Consider the following 24,335-nt stretch of genomic DNA (forward strand, 5'->3'; position numbering starts at 1 on the left):
TCTCCCCACCAAGCCTGACTCTACCCATTTTCAAAATATGGTTTGACCTTCTCCTCCGGGAAGCCTTCCCAGGTTATAACCACACCCGATTTCCCCCCACACCCCGGCTTCTTTAATCATCCTTCAATATACAGTTTTAATTGAGTTAATGAAGCTGTGGGGCCATTCTACAAAAACGTGCTGAGTTTTTACATTGGCTTAAAATGACACACTCAGCCCAGAGGAAAAATACAAAAGAAAGTCAAATGTGGGACCAAAGGCATTCCTGAGCCATTGGGAGGACTTTGCAAATCTGAAGATGATTCGGGGTATAACTGAGGGACCCAGGAATAAATCCAGAGGAGCAATTCCTCTAGGAGCAGGAGGGCTCAGGGAACTTTGAAAGGGGGACCAGTTTGAGTCAGGCAGGGCAGTGGGGGAAAGGCCTGTGTGATGGAAGCCTGTGAGCACAGGCAGGGGACAGGAATGTCAGGGATGCTCAGGGGACCAGGCTGCAGGACAGAGGAGCTGCCTGAGTTCCGAGCTCAGTGAGGCCCAAATGTAGCCCTAGAAGTGGAATCTAGCACAAGGACAGATGGAAGCCCCTGTGCTCATCCGTACCACCCCCACCACGCTGGCCACAGGATTTCACACGCACTCACTGCTTATCATTCTCAGGGACTATGACTTGGGCCTCTCTGACCCCCAAATAACTATAATTTCAGAGTCAGCACCAAAAAACAGGTAAGAGCCCCCACTTTCTTACTTCCCTTTCCCCTCCTCTGCCTGATTCCTCGTCCACCAGGAGGATCAGCCAGCCCACCGGAAGAGCTGCAGACAGGAGGGCCCCAGGGGCCTCCACTGGCAGAACATCAGCTCAGACAGACTGCAAGCAAGACAGAGTGTGTGAGCACAGTCACCTGCCCTTCCCCCTCAGAAACTCCTGGGTCCAGCCTCCCTGTGCTCTGGGCTAGGATGCTAGCCTTCCCTCTGTCACGCCCTATATACCCGCCCCCTCCCCATCCGGGGAAAATTCCAGGGCTGTCCTAACTCCGAAAGCGACCTCACCCGGTACACACTGTTCACTACTTAGCATTACCAGCTCCTGCACGGACGTCTCTTGTCTCTGGAATTCGATTCTAATTTTCTGTGGATCAAAGAGGCTGTCTTTCATCCCAGTCCTGCTCACTCCTCATTGCGGGGCACAGTGTTCTGCTCAGAGGACAGGGAGGAGGGCTAGGACAGGACTGACTGAGGATGATGAGGGTGGTGACGAAGTGTCCAACACCTTTTGGATGACCTGCCGCGCGGGGGAAAGGGCTGGCACGAGGACAGGGACAGCCACAGCCTTCTAGGGCTCAGGTAGCCGGCCTCCGGGGCATGCTTAGGCACAGACTGTCCAATGCAGGCCTGGGTCTTCCATCACGCCCACAGCTAAGGTCGCAGGAGAGGGAGGGGAATCCTCGAGTCTGAGGCAAGCTCTGCTTCCCTAGACCCCGGCCTCCCCCCTTCCCACTCTCAGAAGCCCTGGGCCTCGACCTTCACATGGGGAGGACTGAGCTGCTGTTCTCTACCTGTGCAGCCACCATAACGAAGCTGCTGCCCAAGGAGACCGTAAGGGAAGAGCTGCACCAGATGTAAACTTCACAGTGATTTATAGAGCAGAGCTCTTGGGCCTGGGCCGGGGCACAGCTGCTGCGCCAGCCTGCCCCGTCCACCCGCCCCGTCTGCCTGGCCCTGCGGCTGGTCCTATTCTTAGGGGTTTCCCGAAAGCAAAGGCAGGGGAGGCACTGGGACTGAATTGGTCAAAGTCAACCCCAGCTCGGAGAATGGGGTGTCCCCGAGACCCGCCCTGGGGCAGAAACAGAGCCCACCAAGCTTTGAACAAACCAAGTTTCTTACAGCTTTCCTATCAGAGCAGGGGGGATGATTTTCCTGGTCTCCATCCTCACGGATTCAACACGGAGACCTTGAGAATGGACTGTTCAGAAGGAGGGCCTGCAGACTGAGTGGGGTGAGCCCCACCCCAGAGAAACAGTGCAAGATGTATCTGGGAGGGCTCAACCAGTTAGCACTCAAGACCCCAAACACAGGGCCATTGTTGTCTGATGGGAACACCCATGCTGTGCTCTCAGCTGCCTGGATGGGCTTAGAGAGAGGCTCCCCCACACCTATGGGATCTACACTGGACTAAAGGGCTCCAGATATGCCCTCTTAATTCTCTTTGCCAAACCTGTCCTCCCTCCAAAAAGGAGGGAGCCTGCGCCTCAGCTCCTTGTGACCTTCCCTGGTGAACTGCAGTGGATCACAAGTAGCCCAGCGCCTCCATCCCACGTGTGCATCAGCCAGGTGTCCTCTGGGCTGGCCTGGGCAGGGAATGGCTGTGTGGTAGTCACTGGTGTCAGCCATTGAGTGCTTCCAGTTCCCCTTACGGGCACATGGTAGGATTTCTTTGCCCTGCCCTCCTGAGGTGCCATGTGTCTTGCTGTAGCTAACAAAATGCGGGTAGAAGTAACATATATCTTTTCGTTGTGGAAGCTTTGAGAAATAGTACGTGATTCCCCACATCCCCTTTCTCCCGATGTGGTAACTATGGGAGCACATGTCCAAATGGAACCTCTATCTGCTCAAACCCCTGGGTCACAAGGTAACGTAGAACCCCCAGCCATGCTGCGAAGCATGGACAGCATGAACAAGAACTAGATCTTTGTTGCTCTAAGCTACCAAATCCTAGGATTATTTGTTGCTGCAACATAATCTCATTCGTCCTGATTAACATGCCCTGTTCTTAATTGCCTTTTCCAAGCTTCTAGTACACATCAGTGCACTTGGCAGATGCTGCTGTCTGATTCAGTCTAGAGACCTGCCCAATCCTCTCCCATGATCAAAGAGCTAGACCTGAGGCCGAGCAGGTGGAGGGAACCACCCCAGAACGTGTAATCAGAAGCAATGGACAAAAATTCTCTTCGTTGCCAACCCACACCCCCCCAATCTGGGGCAGTGTGCAAGGACCTTCCCAGGGCAGGCGGAGCCACTGGTCTGTTCCCAGAGTTCCCCTTCACATTCTGAAGGGCAAAGACCCACTTGTCTCTAGGATGGAGGAGCAGCCCACTCAACCCAACCCTAGAAACCCTCCAGAAGCCCAGGAGGCAAGGCTGTACTCACACTTGTGGCATACTGGATGTCCTTCCAGATGGAGGTTTCCCGGGACAGGTCGGAGACCTCAAAGAGGTTGTCTAGGATGACCTCTCCAATCATATCATGGCGGGAGAAGCGATCGAAGTCAAAGACACTGAGATGTAGCTTGCGGTCAGCCAGCTCCTCGTAGGGCACCGGGAAGTGGAAGTTCTCATCGAACGTGGGGTTCAGGGTCTTGCGGTGCACTCGGGTCTGCAGCTTGCACTTGCGATCAGGCAGGAGGTAGATCTTGACATAGGGGTCAGAGCTGCCACAGAAGTCCTTGGCAGGGAGGTCGAAGGCCTTCAGGATGCGCACGATCAAGGTCTCACTCTCATAGTCGTAGCGCAGGCTGAAGTTGATTTTCCCACAGCTCTTGGCGGCCTCGGACTTGGCATCGTCCCCGTCCACCGACTTCTGCTTGTAGAGTTCAGGCTTGATTCGGCCAATGCTTGTGGGCTGCTCTGCTGCCGGCGGCAGCTCGTTGCCGTAGTCCACACTGGAGACGTGCATCTGCCGTGGCAGGTGGCGCTTGAAGGATGTGTGCCTGGCAGGGGGTTGGGAGGAGAGGGTAGGGAGAGGGTAGTCAGGGCTCTGCGGGACGGGCGTGCAGGCCAACACCTGCCGGCCACCCTGGCTCATCCTACCCTTTGTGGGCCCTTTTCCTCCTGCTCGCCGACCCTCTGTCTGTCTGCACATACTTTGTGCACAGGTGGTTGCAAGCATTTCAAGTCCATGGAAGGGAGCTGGAATGGGGCGTGTACATATTAAGTTTAATTCAATGGTAGCCTTTGCTGCCATTTTTTTTTTTTTCCTTACTTTCTGGGTTTCTTCCTAGTAGATGTGGCTCTGGCTCCCCCCATGAAACCATGAGATTCCTTAGGAGAAGGACCATCCTTTCTTACTCTGGCTGTGTCCGTCCCTTCGTTATCCTCACCAGCTCTACCACGGACACCATAGTTAACAGTGATTGGGCTTGGGAGTCAAACTGTGTAGGTTGATATTGGCTCTGCCACTGTCTGGCTACGGGACCATGGTCAAGTTTTTTAACTTCCCTGCACTAAAAATGAAGTTAGTAAAAGTAGAAATTGCACGATTGCTGTGAGGAGGAAAGATTCATACACATAAAAAGCACTTAGAACAGGTGTATAGTAAATGAAACAGCGTCGGCTCCGGATTGTCAAAGAATCCAGCTCTGATGGATTCTTTCCTTGGCTTCACATGGTAACCTTACCAGTCATTAGCCCTATTTTATACTTGGGAAAAGTGAGGCCTAGGAAAGGTGAGCACCTTGCCTGAGGTCATATGATAAATTCTGAAAATGTGACCCCCAGAACACTCGTTCCTGAACTCACAACTGAAGACCTGGTCTCTTTCCCTTTGGCTGGTCCCCCGGGAGCCTGGGGAGACGTTACAGGGACCCAGGAGCCAGCCAGAGCCCTAGATTTGAATAAATACACACCACTTCTGTTTCTGAATTTAGAGTAGGTTGTTTGTTATTATGCGGTGGGAGTTGTTTTTGCTTTTCTCCGTTAAAGAATGCCATGGATACAGCTGCTGTCCGGCAGGGGACTGTGTCAAAGGTTATAAAGGAATCCTCATTCTCAAAATGTTAGGAAACTCTTGTCTTATATTCCATCGACAAGGCTTTACTGGAATATCCCTAGACACACCATGAACTTTTATACCCCTGGGCCTTTGCATATTCTCTGCCCTCTGCCTGCAATCTCTCCTTACCCCCAACCTCCTCCCCCCCCTCTCCCCCACGCACATCCCCACACATGCCCCAGAGCACAGTGCCCCACCTCCAAGGTTCCCCTCTCCTGCAGCCTTTCCTGGTACGCACCTCCCAGTTGGTTACCCACCGCATTCTCCATCACCTGTTACAGTCTCCAATCAGAGTACATGTGTTATTATTTCTGGCCTCTGCTCCTCAAGGGCTGGAATCTCATTAACGTCTTGAGTCAGAGAATGTGGAGGTGTGGGGGTGAGGGAGGGGAGAGGTCCGCCCTCACCTGGTAGATGATGCTGGCTCCGTGGTCTGTCGCTGCAGCCGTGCATGACGCATGATGTGCTCCTTGACTGACATCTGCACCTCGGCCGGGATATCCGGGGATGTGTGGCTGATCTTCACAGCTGCCTCCAGGAAGCCCAGGGTGCTGCTGTCCTTCAGCTTGTCTGCCATGTTGCCTCTGGAGCCGGGGCCCTGGAGGGCCTCCGGGGGAGGGTTAGCAGAAGTGGGACTGGAGGCCTCCTTGCCCCTCCAGCGCGTCCAGCACAGCTTCCAAAAGAGAAAGAGAAAAACTGCCACCAGGGCCACGCCACACACAATCACTACCACTGCGAGGAGGCTGACAGAGGTACCTGCCCTCGGCGTGAGCCAGGCAGGGAGGGACAGAGACAGACAGAGGTGGGCAGAAGCAAGAGAGGGTGTTGGCAGAGGGGGGCACACAGAAGGGACAAAGACGGGAGAAGAGAAAAGAACGCTCATGAGAAAGCTGCCCGCCAGAGGAGAGGTGGTTTTCGGGGTGGTGCGCCGCCGTCCACTTTGTGAGATGTCTGCAGCCTGGCACAGGCCTCCGCTGACCCCCTCCACCCGCAACCTCTTCTCCCCCCCCTTCCCTTGACCCTCCCCTCTCCCCCCTCCCCCGCTGCCAGCCCTGGGAGCACCTGGGCCGCCTCCCTTGCCGCCCCTACTGCCTGTCGTGGCATGTGGCATGTGCACCGGGAAGGGAAAGTAATTTAAATAGCAGCCTAAGCAAATGTCCAAATTCGTGAAGCGTTCACACGCGGATGCTGTTTGAATTTCTATTAGAGCTGTTACTAAGGCCAGACTGAGAGCAGAGTCATTTTTTGTATACAGCTCTCTTCCTCAACAGGCTGTGTGGCCTTGAGGACCAGAGGCTCTGCCAACTCCATCTCTAATGGTACCCCCACCCCCACCCCACCATGGAGCCCAGAGGCGGAGCTCAAGGAACATGGGCTGACTTGAAGTCAATGAGAGGCAGGTGTTAGGTCTCAGGCTTCTTTGGGACTCTCAGCTCTGCACACAGTAGGCTCAGTAAATACTTGGATGAAGTTGGAATTGAAGCCACACAGCTTATTTCCAAGCTACATACAAGTGATTCCTGTAGCCGGCTTTTCCCATTCCCATGGCCAGTTGAGAGCTTTGCTGTAAAGCTGATATTTTTGAATGTTGTGGTTGGTGCAGAGGTGGGCGCTCACTGCCTTGCCCCCAGCCCACCCCTGTCCCCCAGCAGGATTCCTGGGATCCCAGGAGAGCCATGGGGGATGCCTCCCTCTGGAAGAAATGATTAAGCAGAGGTCTGCTTAATGGTTAAGTCGTTAAGCAAAGAACACCCCCACCCCCCTCTGGAATGACCCTTAGAGCCCAAAGCTGCTTCTCTCTCTGAGAGGTCAGAAGGCTCCAAACCAATGGCAAACATGCCAGGGTTTGTACAAGGTCAAGTCCAAGGAGGAGTCTTGCATGGCTAGGGTGACAATGGAAAATTTGAGAAATTCCACCACCATCACCACCATCACACCAAATTTCTGGAAATTCTGGAAGAGGCTAGATGCCTTGGTCACTGGACCTGGGCTCCTGGGCTCCCTTTGGAGGGGTGTGTCCTCACCAGTCTCCCTGTGACCTGCGTGGCCCCTGCAGGCCTGTGGGTTTGCAGAGTCTGGATTATCCTGGCCCAGTGCACCCAGGAATCTTAGGATTTAAGGTGAGAAATGACCCTACAAGTACTGAGGTCAGGCTGTGCTTTTGCAGATGGGAGAAGTGGTCCAGAGAAGGGACTTGCTTGGGGTCACAGGTCAGACTAAGAGTCTGGACCAGGGTCCGGATGTCCGCTGCCCAGGCTGGGGGTCCTTCCACTATTCAACCCTGTTTGTTCCTGATTCAACTGTAGTCTATTGTAACCCTGTGTTTTTCTATTTGTCTGACTTAGGGCCTAGCACAGAAACTGGCCCATGAGAACAAATGAGTGAATGAATGAATGAATGAATGGCACATAAAAGAGCTATAATTATCTCTTAACCGCATTTACTGAGAACCTGCCGGTACCAGGTGCTAAGCTAGGCTTGCAGTACCAAGATGCCAAGCCCCCCACCCCGGGGGAGAATCCAGAGTACTCTCACAGCATACAGTCACCAGGGAAAGCAGTCCCCCATCCAGAGGAACCTGGGAAGGCAGTGAGAATGTCAGCTACCCTCTCTGGGGAGCTAGCACTGCCTTCTGACTCCCTGACTGTAGGGTACTGGCCTGGATGAACTATCACAGACACCCATCGCAACCCCAGGCCCCTGCCCAGAGACATCAGAGCCGCTCCCTGGCCAAAGGAGCTGGGTGGGATTAGCACCTGACCCAGAGACTGCCAGGGATCTGGAAAGCCGACACTAAGCTCATTTCTAAACTAAAGGTCTCTGGCATGGTGTCCGTGCATCCTGGGGGCACAAGAGGAAAAATATCAGATTGCTTTCGTATTTATCTATTATCTTAAAAATAATAAATGAGAATTGTTAATATACCAGTTGGTAGCAATAGAAATGAGAGCATTTTATTTTTGGACTTAGTTAAGTTTGGAACATTATGAGGTCCATGGTAAAGTGCTTTATATGCATTCACTCGTTTAATACTCTCCAGTGAAAGAGGCGTGATTATTTCCATTTCGCAGATGAGGAAGGTGAGGCACAGAGGATGAGATTGTCCCGGGGCCCTATGTCTGGTAAGCCGTGGATTGGTGATATGACCCACCTGGGTATGTAACATGGGAACAAATATATATCAGAGGCATTAAATCGAATAATTTGTGCTGTTATGAGTTCATTATCTAAATGGTTTGGAGACTGTTTCTGTAGGCCCTTATGCCCCTGGGGCTCTCGAGGAAAGCTTCCACAGATATACGGGTCCTTATTCTAAGTATCCGGGCGTCTCGAGGCCCCTCACATCTGCTCTCACTTACAGCTGTTCTGCAGGCATTATCTACAATGTGAGTCACCTTAAAACAAAAAGGTATTTCTAGACTTTGCTTTCCTTTGATCATACATCTTACTTGCTCTGGTAATAATTAGAATTTTAATGAGAAAGGGGGAGAAATGGGGGAATCCAGAGCATTGAGTGCATCTGAATGTTCAGCCTGACAAAAAACTGAATTCATAAATGAAAAGAGAGGTGGGGGAAGGCGGCGGGCGGAGGGAATCAGTTTTCCTCTGTGTGGCTGCTATTGTGAATGCTTGTGCATGTGCCCCACCACCACCACCGCCTCCCCTGCTGTTGTTCCCTGGGAGCTGTGATTAAGCAGGCAGAGGTATGGATTATTGGGAATCAGCACCCAGCATTCAATACTGGTTATATAAGACCAAGAGGCCCTTCTTCTGCCTGGACAATCTCTTTCCAGGACACCTCGCCCACAGGCATTACAACGGAGATTGGGGTCCTGTTCCTACATGGATTCTCCCCTGCCAGAGATGGAAGGCAGTGAGCAAGGCTGGTAAAGAGCAGAATTAGGCCAGGGCAAAGGTGACTGTACAGGATTTGCCCTTGTAAAATCACTACATGCGGCTTGAACTCAGCCAACCCACATAGTCTGAGGTTGGGAAGGACAGGTTCCTGTTTGGGCTAAGGGTTCTGCCAAGGGCCAGATCAGCTCTGATGTGCGCCTTCCTACCCCAGGCCTGCTGGGACCAACCCACCAGGACATGTTGCCCTCTAGCAAATCACAGGTGCACGAGTCACCTTCAAAGCCTTTTTCCCACTCATCTTGTTTGAACCTCAACACTGCAAGGCAGATAGAATTTTGATGGGCAACTCAGCTGCCTTTTGAGTCCTGATCCAGTTCTCTTCATATTCCATATGGCTATCGTGCACTAGCTTCATGACGAGAGAGAGAGGCAACCCTCCAGAAAGGGAGAAAGCCCCCCCACCTCCCCCCACCAAATCTCTACATTCTTCCTCCCTTTTTTCTTCCTTCTTTATTTCCTCTTCAGCCTGGAGAGTAAGAATCACTGCCCTAGGGTCACACTGGGGCCCTTCAACATTCATCTCCACTGGCTTTAAACTGTGTGACTTTAGCAAGTACTTAATCTCTCAAGCCTCAGTTTCCTCATCTGTGATATGGGTATAATAAGAGCATCTACCTTCTAGGGTCATTGTGAGGTTTCCGTGAGATCGAAAGTGCCAGGACAGTGCCTGGAATGCAGTAAAAAATAAAATAAATACTAGCTGGTCCTATTAGAATCACTCAGCTCTGCCCAGTCTAGTCTTGAATACCCCCTCGTCTGGAAAAGTTTCATTGGCAGAACACCTGCAAGCCATGAACACTAACAGACAGAGCTTTAATTTTGTCATTGCAAATAAGGAACTACCTTACTCGCAGAAAGTATACAAGTATTTCATATATAGGTACATGCCAAGACACAATATGTACTACATTGAAGATCTCACATCTCCGAGTTTTTCTGTCAGTACTCATTTGCTTGCTACTTGTCCAGTTTCTTTGGGACCATCACCAGCCATCTGGTGAGCAGGAGGGAGTGCCAAAGAAGTAAAAAGAAAATCATGGAAGAAAAATCAACAATTGAGAGGACATGCTATGGTTTTGCAAAGTTCTCTTGGAAATTTGGAAAAAGCAAGTCCAGTCCATTACTCAATATTAGGTGTGAAACATCTTTATTCAGGTTTCAGAAGAATCCAGTGTTCCATGGGCACCCAGTTTGGGAAATCATATTAGCCAATTATCCAGCAGCCTCCAGGAGAGCAAACAGCTGCACAGTTAAGCTTTGGAAACACCCCTGGTGACCTGGCATTGCGAAGGGGCAGGTGGCTTCTAGCCCTGGCAGAGGACGTAGACTTGGCTGAGTGCTCAGACCCTGGGCAGGTAGCTGAGGCGAGCACCAGCCCCAGAATGACCACAGAGCACATCCGTCCACATTGCTAATTGTGTGAACCTGAGCAAGTTACTTAACATTCTTCCAACTTTGGTTTTCCTCTTTGATTTCATGGGGATTCTAAAGATTTCTACTTTATAGAGTCATTATGAATATTAAATGAACTAAGACTTTGGGCTTTGTTCCTGGTCCATGAGAAGGGCTCCCCAAAGGTCAGCTGCTATTTTTCTTCATGTGTTTGTTTTTCTGGTGGCAAATAACACCGAACAGACCCAAAGCTGGGCCCTCTAAGACGGAGAAGGGGGACACCAGACCACAGGGCAAGGCATCCAAGAGACCTCAGGCCCCTCTTCTCAGGGAAGTGAAGAGCTCCCTGAAGCCCACGAGGGCAGGAATTTGTTTGTCACCTTCAGTGAGACTGTTTGCCAGGGGTAATGGCTCATGGCCTCCTTCCTTCCCTGGAAAATGCTGGGTTATTAATTAGCAACCTGGGGCTTTCTTATCTCCCCTTTCTCCAAAGACGGAGGCCTGGTGCCCCCTCCCCTTTTCCCCACCCAGAATGTTAGGATTCATCAGCAGCTCTTATCACCTGCTATTGTTCCCATTTTTCTAATAGGTTTCCATGTCAGGAAAATCCATTTTATAACAGTAACAGGCATTTTTGCTAACAGATTGTACCTGAAAAGATAAACTGGGGAGAGGAAGTGAAAAGAAAAGGACCATTTTGTCTGCTTCCCTCAAAGCTGGAGAAAGCTGGCTTCAGGGCTTCTAGTAGACCCTGGGAAATGGGTTACCGGCTGCCCTGTGTGGGATAGGGGCCAACCTGACCCAGGAGCCCGCATTCAGACACAGAACAAGACCCAGACAAGCACACCCCAGAGATCACACGGCAAGAAATGCAGAGACCTGAGAGCCTGGAGGGAACAGCACCAGGTCTAGGAAGGGAAAAGACTCTGGGCAGAATCATTCATATGAATACCAGTAATATTATTTGTTATTTCTTTTTACATGGTCAGCACTGTGCCCCTTATATTATCTCCTTTAATCTTTACTGCCTCTCTAAGAAATTAGTATGCACCTCTCAAAGATAAATTAACTCAGCTTAAAGGTGTTATTAACTAAGTAACTTCTTCAAGGATACATTGCCTTACAGGAAGGAGTGGGGACTTAAACCTGGGACTTCTGATGCCAAAGTCGGAGCTTCTGAGCCGGGCCCCCTGAGTGGGTTGAGGCAAAAGCTGGAGGAAGCTGGGGAGGCATTTTTTGTTATAATCAGGAGAGTGTGGGACATGTCCTCTACTATTTGGCCTGATCCTCTGTGCCTGCGGGTAGAAATCTGGAGACTAGGATTCTGACCAACCTCATCCCCCACCTCTTTCTTCTTCCCTAAAAAGTACAGACACTGGAGGTTACCCACCAGGTGCTGGGCCCATAACCAGCGGCCCCTGGAAAGACCTTGTCCAGAGATAGATGTCCCTGAGAAATACCCAAGAGTGCGCGCATGTGTGCGTGCGTGTGCGTGCGTCTGCGTGTGTGTGTGTGCGTGCGTGCGTGCGCGTGCATGTGCGTGTGTTGGGGGAACAGAGGCTATTCTGTTCCCAGCCTTACAGACGTGGTCCATTAATAATAAACTCTGCCATGGCTTGTAAATTTATTAGAAGCTGGTGTGATTAAAATTCAGGGTTGGGGGGGGGGGTTGCAGGGAGCCTTTGCTTCCATTCCTTCTTTCAGAGATCCAGGCTGAACTGAACTACCGATGGGGATAATTAGCAGAGTCCAAACAGAGAAGGAATTAACGTCCCTGAAAAGCTGTGATGAGGAGAGACAATGCCGGGCTAATTATGGCCGCACCAGCTTTATGACTGGGCTTTATGACTGGGCACTGGCTTCCACCACCATTAGGGGATTCAGAGATAAATCGGAGACTAATGTGGAGAGCTGTAGCTAACAGAGCATTGGAATTAATTTAGCATTTATTAGTATTTCTATTTTGGCAGATGGTAACTGTAACTTTCTGCCTGATTAGTCAGGGCTTGGGGCCTCTCTGAGTTGTGGACATCAAGGCTGGGGTGATGGGGGGAGGGGCAGACAGAGACCCAGAAATGTTCCTTCCCTCTACACCCCCATTCCTGTTTACACAGGCAAGCACTGAGAGGAGCGGTCTGTGGTCTGTTCAGGCCCACACATGGAGCAAGAAAAACAGATCAGCAAGAGAGAGAAGGGAGATGAGACAGTGTTGTGTACCTACAGCGTCCACAGCTGGGTATCCTATTCACCTCCGCTTTCAACATCCCCTTGCATGGAAATTCCTAAATGTGACTCAGTCCTCTGGTGCTCAGAGACCTTTTTTCCTAAGCAGGACCAGCAGGGGTGCCATGGAGCTGGATCAAGACTTTCCCTTAGCCTGCTTTTTCCCCATGTCAGACAGCCTTACTCTCAGACCCTAAAGAAACCTTGCCAGGTGCAGATGCCCCAGTCTTAGTCCTAGTTTTCTGCAGCCCTGTGCTATACCCTCAACTCTGTGGACAGAGGAACAGAACAGTTAGAACACATCTTCCGTACTGGAACATGGAGGGGATGGATTTACCATTTCACTCTTAAGGTTCCCACAGACAGAAGTAGAAGAAAACTTCTAGAACTGTAAACCTAAGTGCTCTATAGCTCCTAGATACTTTACCCTAGTTCTAGAATCTTAAAGCTGAAGACACGCCATAAAGTCAGAACATCGTCTAAGGGATGTACGTTCTAAAGGATCCTCCACTGCACCTTTCCTCAAAATTGGCAACATCTGCGGAATGTCTTGCTGCCAGCAAGGAATGAGGGAGTAATGATTAGTTATAGAAATAGGTCATTCGTCTTTTGATGAAATGCTATGCGTTTAACTTGCCATCACAGGCAGGAAAATTCTAATCTGTGCTGTGGAAGGCCAACTTCAAACCAGCTGAATGAATCACAGAACATCTCCAGAGTCAGTAGAGAAGTGAACCAACAGTACGTACATCTCATGGCCACAAGTAAGGCCAAGAATAAACATTCCTGGCCTTCAGCTTGGTGGGGACAGGGCAGCTCAGGGTCTCCCAACAGTTCTGGAATTTTTTTGAAATACCTCTGAACCTTTGCTTGCTACCTCAAATCCAGAACCCTCCTACCCACACCCAACAGTCTTCACTTTGGCCTAGGAGCAAGTTCATTAATCTCCACAAGGCAAACAGCATGAAGAAGAAAGAGAACCGCTTACCAGTGTCCACTTGCAGGGGTGGGTGGGTGGGGGTGAGGGGGTTTGTATATTAAAGAGGATAGTAGACCCTTCACCTTCAGAATGTTTAAAGTAAAACAGAACTTGATTCTATCTGGGACAGTTTGTTCGAGGTGTTTCAAGTCAGGAAAGCGAAGGAGATCTGATTAAGGTTTCCTGTGCAATTCCTAGCACAGACCATGACATAGAGGAGGGTCCCAGGAAATGATAGTGGAGTCTGAATCTCAGTTGTTGAATCTCAGGGTGTTACTACAAAACCCATGAGCTAGAGACTTTCAGTAGGAGGAAGGCAGGGGGAAACATACAGAGAGCTAAAGAGAACTGGGCATGCTCTAGTTACTTGCATTTTTCATGAAAATACAAATGAAGAGATCCAACATTTCTCTGACTGGAGAATCTGGCAGTGGCTCTGGGGTGCAGGTCCCAAACTATATATCTCCCCAGACTTGAGCTCACTTAAACCCCAAGATCGCAAAGCCACTCTCAACCACTTTCTTTTGCTATGGTCAAGGGTCTCTTGCTGCCTCCTCCTCCTCCCTTTCAGCCCCCTCGCTTGACCCCAGGGTGGGGGGGGGGGTGCTTCCTGAGGCTTGTGACTCAGCAGCCAAAGTTCAAGTCCCCCTAGGGTTGACAAGTCAAGCTCAAGCAGCCTACAGGGAAGGCAAGCTGATTCATCAGAGGCTGCTTGCTCTTGCTCCTCAACCTTCTCTTACTCTCAGCCTGGTCACCAGGTTCCTGTCGTTCCAGACTGCAGGGTGTCCCTCTGGAGTCAAAACACCAGGGCCTCCCTGTATCTGAAAGTTACACATACAGACACACACACACACCCTTCCCAGTACACAGCATTTCTGCTCTGGACAGACAGGGGAGGAGGGCAGCAGCCTCCATCGCAGGGGGAACTCGACAGGTGTGTTCTCACCCTGAATTACCCCCTTTAGGGTTTGAGAGTCAGGACAGGCATTAAGGCCCCCCACTGGCGGTGAATTGTTGGAGGAGAGGATGGAAGGGAGCTGGGTAGGCAGCCAGGAATGAGACTCTCTAACTTAGGGAAAATTGTGTGTCTGGGAGACACGGGAAGAGGGATGGGATAGCAGATGATGGCACCTGAGAACCAAAATCTAACAGCACTTGCTGGGCCTCCTCTATTCCGAGGTTCTTCCATGGGGAGAATCAACTTCTCCAGCACCCATCACCTTACCGTCCTCTGAAAGTTCTTCTTTAGGTCTAACCTCAGTCCCTTCTGCTGCAGTAATCAACCCATTGATCCAACATTGTCTAGGGCCAGGGAGAGTGCACGCAAGAGAGCAGGGCCCCAACCAGCCTCACAGGGCTGAGGTGCGCTCCAGTCCTCCAAGGCTGCACACAATCCCCTCACACACAATCCTTCCCCCGGCCCACTCACTACCTCCCTTCTATTCCTCTACCCATCCCCTCACCCCCCCCACCCCCCACCCCCCCACCCCACCCCGCCCAGCGGCCGGGTTTCTAACCCAGGAGCTTGCCAACAGTTCTGACCTTTAACCTCAAGTGAAAACAGAGCCCTGGAACCTGCGCTTTCTGCGGAGCTTACCCCACCTGTACCTGCTCCAGGAACCGCTGCTCCAGTCTCTGGCTTCTGGTCCCTGGAGACGCGCGTGGAGACGAAATTCCCGCCTCTCGCTGCCCCTTCCTCCCTTTCCCGCGCCGTTGGTGCGGAACCACGGGGGCGACCCTCGCCTACCCCGAGGCCCAGCGCCACCGGGGTCAGGGTCGGGGGACGAGGAGGGGCGGTGTCTGCGGAGCCGAAGGAAGCCCGGCCCCTTGGTCCCTGCAGGAACTCCCCACCCCCACTCCTCACCCTCTCGAGGCTTCACTCTGCCCCCCCGCCCCTCCCCCTGGAGGATAGGCGACCCGACGCTCCCTCTCGCCCAGGACCCTCCAGACGTCGGCATTCCGACAAAGAAGCCCGGCCGCAGCGGGCGAGCGTGGCCGAACAGCGCTGGTGCGGCAAGTAAATACGCGGGCCGGCGGGCCGCCTACCCTCCCACGGCTCCCGCCGCCAGGGCGCGACACGCCATTGCCGCTGTCGCGACTCCCGAGGGACGCCGACGCTGCGCGCGGGGCCCCGGCCCTGTGGGGCTCGGGCTCCAGACTCACCCGCTCCGGCGAGCTCGCCTCGGCTCGGGCTCCCGCCTGGGCTCGGCGGCCGCCGGGGCTGCCCGCGCGCAGTCCGCGCGGTTCGAGCGGGAGGCGCCGGCTTGGCAAAGTCGGCGAGAGGCACCGGCTCAGTCGCGCACCGGCCCCGAGTCCGAGTGAGTCAGAGAGGGACCGAGGGAGCGAGTTATAGGGGCGGGCGCGGGGGGGAGGATGCCGAGACACCCTCCCCCGCGCCGCCCCCCGCCCCCCGGCGGAGACGCAGACAGCCACTCGCAGCCGGAGAGAGGTACGGACACCAAGACCTCGTGCCGCCCGCAGACCCAAGTTTCTCCCTGACGCCAGGGGGCTCAGACCGCGTTCGCTGAGAGAACAAAGGGACGCGCAGACCGACAGACGGACCTTGGGACCTCGACACCCCCAAGAAACGAGTTACTTCGTCCCCCGGGGTGTTCCTGGTCCCCTAGTCGCTCCACAGACCTCTTCCCTGGCAGATTGCCCGCTGGGTGAGCGAGGAGAGACGCTAGGGAAACTGAGGCCCCGGTGGGGCGCCGCACCCCGGGAGCGCTGCTTTGCGCGACACCCCCGAAGAGTCACACGGGAGGGGGCTCGGGGAGTCGCTGCCTCCCAGGTCCCCTTTCAAATCTCTCCGCTTGCCCTGCGGGCGATGGAACAGGGCACTGGCTAGGGCTGGTTTCGAATCCAGGATCCTGAGCTGGAGTTCTCTGCCTAGGTTCCGGTGCTCCCGGGGCCGGTACTCTGGGAGGCAGGACCGCCAGGGTGAGAATCCAGGAGGAGAGGGGTCCTCGGATTTCCCGTTACCTGAGTCGGCCGCGCTCGGACTCCTCTCTGGGGGCTGTAGCTCGAAGCTCCGACAAGTCTCCACGTCCAGCCCGAGAGGGGGCGGCCGGGCCCGGCACAGCGAGGCCAGGAGCGCGAGCGCCGCCTGGCACCGAGGCCCCCCGGTCCCCCAAACCCCACTCATGCCCGGGACGCCCCGGCGCTTCAAGCAGCCGCCGGAACCGGTGCCGCCGCCGGACTGGGGCGGGGCGAGGCTGCCCCAAGAAGACCCTCCCCGCAGCGGCCCCCTGCGGCTCCGTTCAGCTTTTAATCGCTTCCCCGCAGGGTCTCCGCCCCTCACGTGGCATCCCGCGGCAGCTGGCAAGTCTGGCGCCTCACCGCCGCCCCCTCTACACCCAGGGACAGGTCTGAGTCCCGGCGGGGTTCGAGGCAGGGGAGCCCGGTTGTCCAGCACCCCGGAGGGTGCAAGGCCCAGGAAAGGGCCTGGCATCTGACTTCACATCCACTGCCTGGTGTGACCTTGGCCTATCTGAGCCTCAATTCCCCACTCTGTAAAAGGGGTATAATGATTAGGAGGGCTTCACGGACTGCCTGGGAATATAAAGATAGTGTTCGTGAAAACACTGGATAAATTGCCACATTCCACACAAGTGGCAACGAAATAGAAAGAAGAATGACCCGGCTGGGAGTAGGAGAACCTTGGCCAAGGTTTCTAAGGGGAGAAGTTAGTCACACTAGCCCCAAGTCCCAGCTTCGGAGGCAGAAAACCCTAAAACTGCGGGGCTATTTGAACTGCAGAAAGACTTTCTGAGCCCCGCAATCCTGCGGTCCACGGTACCCGCACGTTGCTATGGCAACGGGAGGCAGCGGCCGTCTCTCTCCATGGCAACGGGAGGGGAAAGTTTCTCGCAAATAGGAATGGGGGGCATTTCAAGAGGGAGCTCCGCTCCCGCCGGACCCGTCTCCCCACAGCGGTGCAACGCCACCGGAGATAATGCGTCTTGCTATTAAGCATAGCCAGGGCCAGAAAGCCTGAAAACTAAACGGGAGGGTTGAGGCTAGACTTAAGGCAGACTTCCCCTCCAAGAACTGGGGCGTACGGTCTAGGAACAGGTTGGCGGAGGGGCTCGGAGGCACCTCACTCAGCCCTGGTGGTCTGGGGGCCGCCACCGGCGCGGCCCTGCAGGGGGCCCTGTCACGGAAGTCGCGCGTCCTCGGCTTGTCAGCCGGTGGGGGCCCCTTCCCGTGTGCGGCTCACCCGAAGGTCCAGGCTCAGGTCCCTTTGCCTCCCCCGAGCTGGGAAGGAAACTTTAGCAGGAGCCCCCGGAAGCCGCGGGGCTGGTGTGTACCCGGGTGGCTGGTGGGGGAGGAGGGTCTTTCCTCCTAATTATCACGCTAATTGGAAGTGGCTCGGGCGGTGACTCACGTTCCAGAGGGAGGAGATTCGGAGCCCTAGCTCCTGGCGGTCTCCACAAGCGCCATCTGCGCCAGCCGCGCTAGCTGGCCCTTGGACTGGAGAGCCCCCGGCAGCTAGTGCCCGGAGTACAGAGGGTCAAGCTGAGGCCTCAGAGGACCCAGGCTTAAGCTGGTTTTTGCTCTCGGGAAGGGCTCCATGGCTCTGTCCACGGTGCTGAAAGCCCAGTTGGTACAATCGTAGCGTGGGCGGAGGGTTAGGGAAGGTGGGGGGATGGGCAGTTGTGCCGGGTTCACACCTTCCACCCTGACCTCCGGAGCCTGCGATGGGAGAAGGCTAGAAACTCAGGCGGGAGGGACCGAGGAAGCGTGGTCCCGGGGACACTATGCAATCCAGGACGCCTTCCTGAGGGAGGTGCTCAGTTGCTGTTCCAAGAACAGGGGAGGCTGTGGAGTCCCCGTTCGCCGCCACCCCCCCCCCCCAGTGCTTCACGAACCCACCTGAGGAGCCCAGAAGCCCTGTCACCTCCTGCTCCCCCACCCAATACAGAACTCAACACCGGAGAGGCCCCCTTGTTACATGCTCATTAGTTGTTTCCGAGGGAGCAGGTTTGTGTTTATGTAAAATACAAATGGAGAAGAACTGCTCTCTGCCTATGTTTATGGCAACTCTGTCACTCCGCGGCGATTTCTCCCTCCCCCTCCCGAGTTCCTGAGGAAATTCGCAGAACAAAGAGCCTTGTTTTGCCTTTGCAGAGAATGAAAAAGCACAGGACCTTCCAAGGGCCCAGGCCTGTGATGCAGGGAAATCAATATTTTGCTTTACAACGAGTGGGGGAATTTGCATCTAAACTGAAGGCAAAGGAGCCTGTTTGGTGCAGAGCAGGTGGCAGGAGCCGAGAATTAACAGATAATTTCTCATTGTTCCCGGATTCAGCCTCCACAGTAGGCGAACGGTTCTGCGGCTTCTCTGGCGCCCCAGCAGCTCTGGACCTGGCATTTCTCAACAGAACAGGGAGGAGTTTCTGCTCTGACAGGGCTGCGGGAAGGGGCTGGGGCTCCCAGGTCAGTCAATAACTACTGAATTTTGAGTGTGTGAATGAGTGTGTATGAAAGAGACAGAAATGAAAGAGACAGAGCTAAGCAGAGACACAGACAAGAGAAAGAGGCAGAGGATTGAGACATATAGAGACAAATATAGGAGACAGAGAAGAGAAACAGAGGACAGGGAAAGAGGGGCAGAGCGACCCATACAGGCATAAAGGGGCACTCATCCAGAGAGATCAAAGAGAAACATTTTTTCCCTTATATTTATAGGGGGGAAAAAAAACCACCTTAGTTATCTTCTTTGCCTTCTCTCCCTGCCCTCCAGGTTAATGCTGATACCTGCTGATACTTGTGCTCATGCAACCAGCCACACACCAACCAACCAACCAAACAAACAAAAAACATATAAAGGTGGGAACTATTCCTCTCTAAAACCCCTTTCCCTGACAAGCCCATTCCCATATGAAGAGACCAAATTCAGACTCCCAAGGTCCCACCTAGACCTGAAGAGGGAAGGAGGTAGAAAGAAGTAGACTTGTTGCCCCTGAAGGCTATCTTCCAGAGAAAGACCATCTGAGTTCAATTGAGGGGTGGAGTGGAGAGGAGGAGGAGTAGAAATAGCCCTGCATAGTGGCAAACAAGGGCGCTAGGCTGGGCCCCAGGAGGCTGGGTTCCAGGACTGGTGCATCAAACCAGCCATGGGGCAGTCTCATCCCTTGTCAGGGTGTCAGTGTCCTTATTTGTAAGATGATGAAGCCAGATGAGGAGCTCTTCAAGGCTCCTTCCAGCAACAACATTTTAAGGTTTTACGTGAAGAGAACGGAGGGGGCTGGGTGGGGAAAGGAGAGAGGGGCAGAAGAGCAGTTTTCCTGGCTTTAGAGAAGAGGGTGTCCAGACTCACTTTGGGCTTCCCCTCCCCTATTGCTCTCCTCTCATCTTCAACTGTGGCTAGAGCTTCCTGAGTCTGGGCCCCTAGTCCCCAGGCCAGACTGCCCAGAAGCAGGGAAGGGAACTGGAGGTGAGGTAGGATGCCGAAGGAGAGTAGATTTGAAGCAGAAACCAGAGCATCCCACTTCTCTGCCCTCCTTTCTTCGGAAACAGCCAAAGAGCACATCCCCTGCCCCCACCTCAAGTCTTCTAGCCAGTGGCCTGACTGCCCTTGGACAGGTCCTCTACTGTGCTCTGAGAAGCAATGGTCTTTTGAGTTATGCTACAAATAAAAGAAATTAAAACAAAATAATCATTTCTAACAAAAAAAAAAAAATTAAACCTCGGTAGGAAATTGCTAATGCTGTAGGCGAAAAGAATGAGCTCCTTTGACATGAGTCGATGTGTCATATTGTCTTTCCATCTCAATGCAATTTCTAAATAGGGAGCCCTTTCCCCATTCCCTCCTCCCCTCCAAGCCCCCAGCAGAGATGTAAAGGGAGCAGCCTGACGTTCACAGCCAGATTGTCTGACGTACACGGAGAGACAGAGAGAAAAAGATACAAGCGTGCTCATGGCTTTGTCAGGTGGATTGGAGCCAAGAGGACTCTGACCCAACCTTGAGGGCCCCGATCTCCTGTCCCCACCTCCCCCATCTCCTGCTTAGTGAGGCATGTGGACGCTTTGGGCTGGGTTTTAAATTTGCTCTAGGAAAGCAGATATCAGTTGAACCTGTTCCACTGCTGGTGGAGAATTAAGTTGATGTTCTATATTGGGGATTGGGAATATTTTACATCATTATTTAAAACAAACACTGCTATGGAATCCCTATGAGGATTCTACCAGAACAGCTTTATCAGCATTTCCAGCAGTCACCCCCTGACTCCCATCCCCTTGCCAACATAGCAACTCTGGCCAAAGCTGGGTGACTTCTGCAAACCATGCCATTCAAGCCATCAGAAGAGTTTTTAGGAATTCCTCTTTGCTTGAAAAGATGCAAAGGACATTGCAAAGCCCTGCATCAATGCCCAGGTATTTCTGAGAGTCCAGTCTTGCTTTTATTCTAAGAAAGGTTTTAACAGTTCAAACTTCCTGAGCCAGGGTACATTTGCCTCTGTCTTATTCCTTCCTCATTTCAGAGGTCTTATCTCTGAGCTGTGCTTGCTGCTCAGGCACAGTGTTCCAGATCAGACTTGGGAAGACTGGACCGGTTTTTTTGCATCCAGCAGGTCGACGACTGGGGAAACAGAGACGAGTTCAAGGTCAGAAGGCAACATCATCCCTGAAAGTTTTAGAGCTGTACCTGCGTACCTGTGGTGTGTGAGGGCTTTCTCTGTACTACTTGAGATAGAGAATGATTGGAGAAGAGCTAGGAAGGAAGCCAAGTGTGTTCCTCTTCACACTGACCTCATGAAGAATAAAACGCACACGTTTTGGAGTCAGACAGACCTGTGTTCAAATCCTGGCTCTATCACTTACCAGCTCTATCACTTTAGGTGGCATACTTTAGCCATCTGAACCTCAACTTCCTCATCTGTAAAATGGAACATATAAGGCCTATTTTATAGTGTACAAGGTTATATGAGTTAGGTTAAGCATCTAATATATTGTGACTTATTCATAGGAGGTGTTAAAACAAATGATGGTTCTTGTCCTCTCTCTCTGTCTCTCAGATCCTAGAGGGACATCCATGAGGAACACTGTCCAGAGGTCAATCCATATTCTTCCATTAGGCAAGTCCCCGAACATGGCCAAGAGGGAATTTATCTCTCTCTTTTCCTTTTAGGGTGGTGGGAGGGGGAGAGGGAGAGGGAAAGAGATAATCTCAAGCAGACCACTCCCAGTGTGAAGCCTAATGCAGGCTCCATCTCACAACCCTGAGATCGTGATCTGAGCCAAAATCAAGAGTCAGGTGCCTAACCAACTGAGCCACCCAGGCATCCCAGGAATTTATCTCATTTAATTTTATTACAACCCTGAGAGACAGAATGGGTGGATGGTAAAAGTCCATTTGGCAAATGGGGAAATGAAGTGAGTGGTCCTGGCCACCTAATCTAGGAGGCAGCAGCAGAGGGATAGGATCTAGACCTTCTAGTACCTGGTTAGTACCCCTTCCTGGTACTGGAAAGAATGATGAGGGTATGAATAATTTTTCTTCTTTTACAGAAACATTTATAATACTTTTAAATTGACTTTATAATAAAAAATATTTGGAAATAAGTTACAGAGCAGTGAAAGATTTACTCCTGTGTCTCTTCGCAAAGCTCTTGGCCCTCTGACCTTAGCCACCCCAGTTGCATCCTGGGCCCAGTCACTGCTCTAGGGAACAGATAGTGTCATTGATAAAACCCAGAGCTGGGGCAGGGCAGCTTCATGGCTCGGGACATGCTTGTCTCTTGATAGAGACAAGGACTCCTCAGCGGGCAGCTCAGGGAGTCTCTGCAGCATCTGGGTTGCATTCCATGGTCCAGAGCCCAGCTTCCAGGAAAGGGCCAAACCAAGATTCCAATAAGACCAGGACCCCAAAGACCAGAATTCTCCCCAAGGAGCCTGGAGATAGTTTGCCATCTCAAGGCTCTGAGTGCTGCACTAATGAAAAGAAACCAGATAAAATGCCAAAACTAATTAAAATGACAAATCCAAAAGGCCTCTGTCTAAACGAGGAAGTGTCAATCTGTGATTTCACTGGAATGCAGGCAAGAAGAATCAGCAGAAGATGCTGCCCTCTGTGGAATTCAGGGACTGAAGGCCCTAGAAAGAATAAACCGGTCCTCCGGTGTTAACCCCTATTCCGTCTACAAACAAAACCTTTCTCCATCCCAGCCGCCATGACTTATCCACACCTCTGCTGTTTGTTAGAGGTACAGGAAGTGGTTTTAAGACTCCCGCACGTTTGTGAAGTGTGATACAATTGACACAACACTCTCCCATTTGTTCCCTCGCTTCAGACGATACCCCTGGGCAGTGGACAGACACTTCTTATCTTACCCAGACTTTGGTGGTGAGGTCACAGAGAGGCTAAAAAGAACGGACTCGGGGTTACAGCTGGCAAGCAACAGAGCCAGAACCCGAGCCTGTCCTTCCACATCATTCATTCACTCTCTGAGTATTTACAGAGGTCCTGGACAGACCCAGGGCCACACCAGTCCCAGGAGAGGCGGCCCTGTGTGATGGCCCTTCCGCCCCGGCCTTCAGTCACATGGGGCAGCGGAACCCTGAGTACACAGACCCTGTCCTGAGGGAGGGCGCATAATGGAGAGAGGCCACACTTGAAATTGGTTTCCAAGGAGTTCTTTGACCTCTTTGCTGCCATCGCCCACATCTGACTGTGAAATTCTCTCCTGTGACATGATTCTCCCTGGATTTCCCTCCCTTCCTGATGCTTTCACTCTTCCCCTGTCTCCTCCCCGCCTTTCTGTCTTCTTTCTCCCAGGCTCAGCTCTTGTCCCTTCTTTCTTCTGCCTCTGCATATTCTCTCTGAGTGACCTCATCCACTCCTGAGGCTTCAAAGCCTGAATAATACTAATGTTACTAGCAGTACCGCTGCACCTTTACCAAGCGCACACTCTGTTCCAGGACCTCCCTCGCTTGCTTCATGGGGACAATAGCATTAAATCCTCACAGTGAGCCTGTAATTACCTGCAGGTTACAGGGACCTGTGACAGAGCCAGAATGTGAATCCAGACAGTCCAGAGCCCAGACCCTCAGCACTCCCGATTCTGTCCTGTGGTTCTACGCGCGCATTTCCAAATTCCCATTCGAACACATTTACCCCAGACCTCCCGAATCCCCTACAGCCAACACAGAATTTATATTTTCCCTCACAAATCTGCTCCACTTCCTTAAAGGAGGACAAAACTAAACCAAACGAAACTAAAAATCTCAGAGGTCTCCTTGATTCTTCGCTTTCCATTATCCACCTCATTCAGCCTGGCACCGAATCCTCCCGATTTTATCTCTAAATTGTTTGGGGATGCCTGGGTGGCTCAGCCAGTTAAACGACTGCCTTCAGCTTGGGTTATGATCCCAGAGTCCTGGGATCGAGCCCGACATCAGGATCCTTGCTCAGCAGGGAGCCTGCTTCTCCATCTCTCTGCCTGCTGCGCCCCATACTTTTACTCTCTCTCTCTGTCAATTAAATAAGTAAAATCTTTTAAAAACTAAAATAAAATGTTTGAACTCCTGTCCTTCCCATTCCTGTCCCTGACCTAGCTGGGACACTCAGCATTCCTTTTCTGGAATGCATGACAGTTTCCTAACGGGGTAACGTGATTATGTCACCCTCTCATTTAAAATCCCTTGTAGGGGCTTTCAGATTGAGGTTGACTGTCTCACACATGCATTCAAGGCCCTTCCAGACCTGGCCTCTGTCCATCTATCTAGCCTCCTCTCTCCACACACTCCTGGAATCCCTTAGGTTGCCTGTGCTGTGCTCTCAGAGTGATAACTCCTGTCTCTCATCCTCACATCCCACCCAAACTTCCATGCTTTTGCTCTTTGTTCCTGCAATTCCTCTTCTTCTCCACCAGTGCCCTCTCTAGATTATGGAAATTTGCAATTGCTTGTCTCTGCACCCTGCGCACCTTTTCTCTTTTTCTCATCACCCAGCTGGTTCCCACAGGATGCAATCAAGCACAGAGATTCAGAGTGTGGACTTTGGAGCCAAGTTGCCTGGGTTCAAATCTTAAATATGCCATGTAGCAGCTGTGTG

General features: G+C 52.4%; 1 protein-coding gene across 4 annotated transcripts in view; it reads right to left on the reverse strand.

Annotated features, from left to right (window-relative positions):
- Window positions 1-16,757, reverse strand: part of SYT6 (synaptotagmin 6) — a 60,878-nt gene extending 44,121 nt beyond the window's left edge. The window contains exons 1-3 of one of the 4 annotated variants that reach the window (XR_009345365.1): window positions 16,259-16,756; window positions 5,172-5,520; window positions 3,145-3,703 (exon numbers count right to left, since the gene is read on the reverse strand). Coding sequence is in view for 2 of the 4 variants with exons in the window: in XM_059137543.1 (XP_058993526.1) it covers window positions 3,145-3,703; window positions 5,172-5,520; window positions 16,259-16,727 (1,377 nt within the window). In the remaining 2 variants the exon portion in view is untranslated. Of the gene's footprint in view, window positions 1-3,144; window positions 3,704-5,171; window positions 5,521-16,258 lie in introns of all 4 variants that reach the window. The other 3 variants (XR_009345364.1, XM_059137543.1, XM_059137542.1) reach the window with 3 other exon arrangements.
- Window positions 16,758-24,335: the final 7,578 nt, after the last annotated feature.

The sequence above is a fragment of the Mustela lutreola genome, chromosome 10 (assembly GCF_030435805.1).
Source record: "Mustela lutreola isolate mMusLut2 chromosome 10, mMusLut2.pri, whole genome shotgun sequence".
Classification (NCBI taxonomy): Eukaryota; Metazoa; Chordata; class Mammalia; order Carnivora; family Mustelidae; genus Mustela; species Mustela lutreola.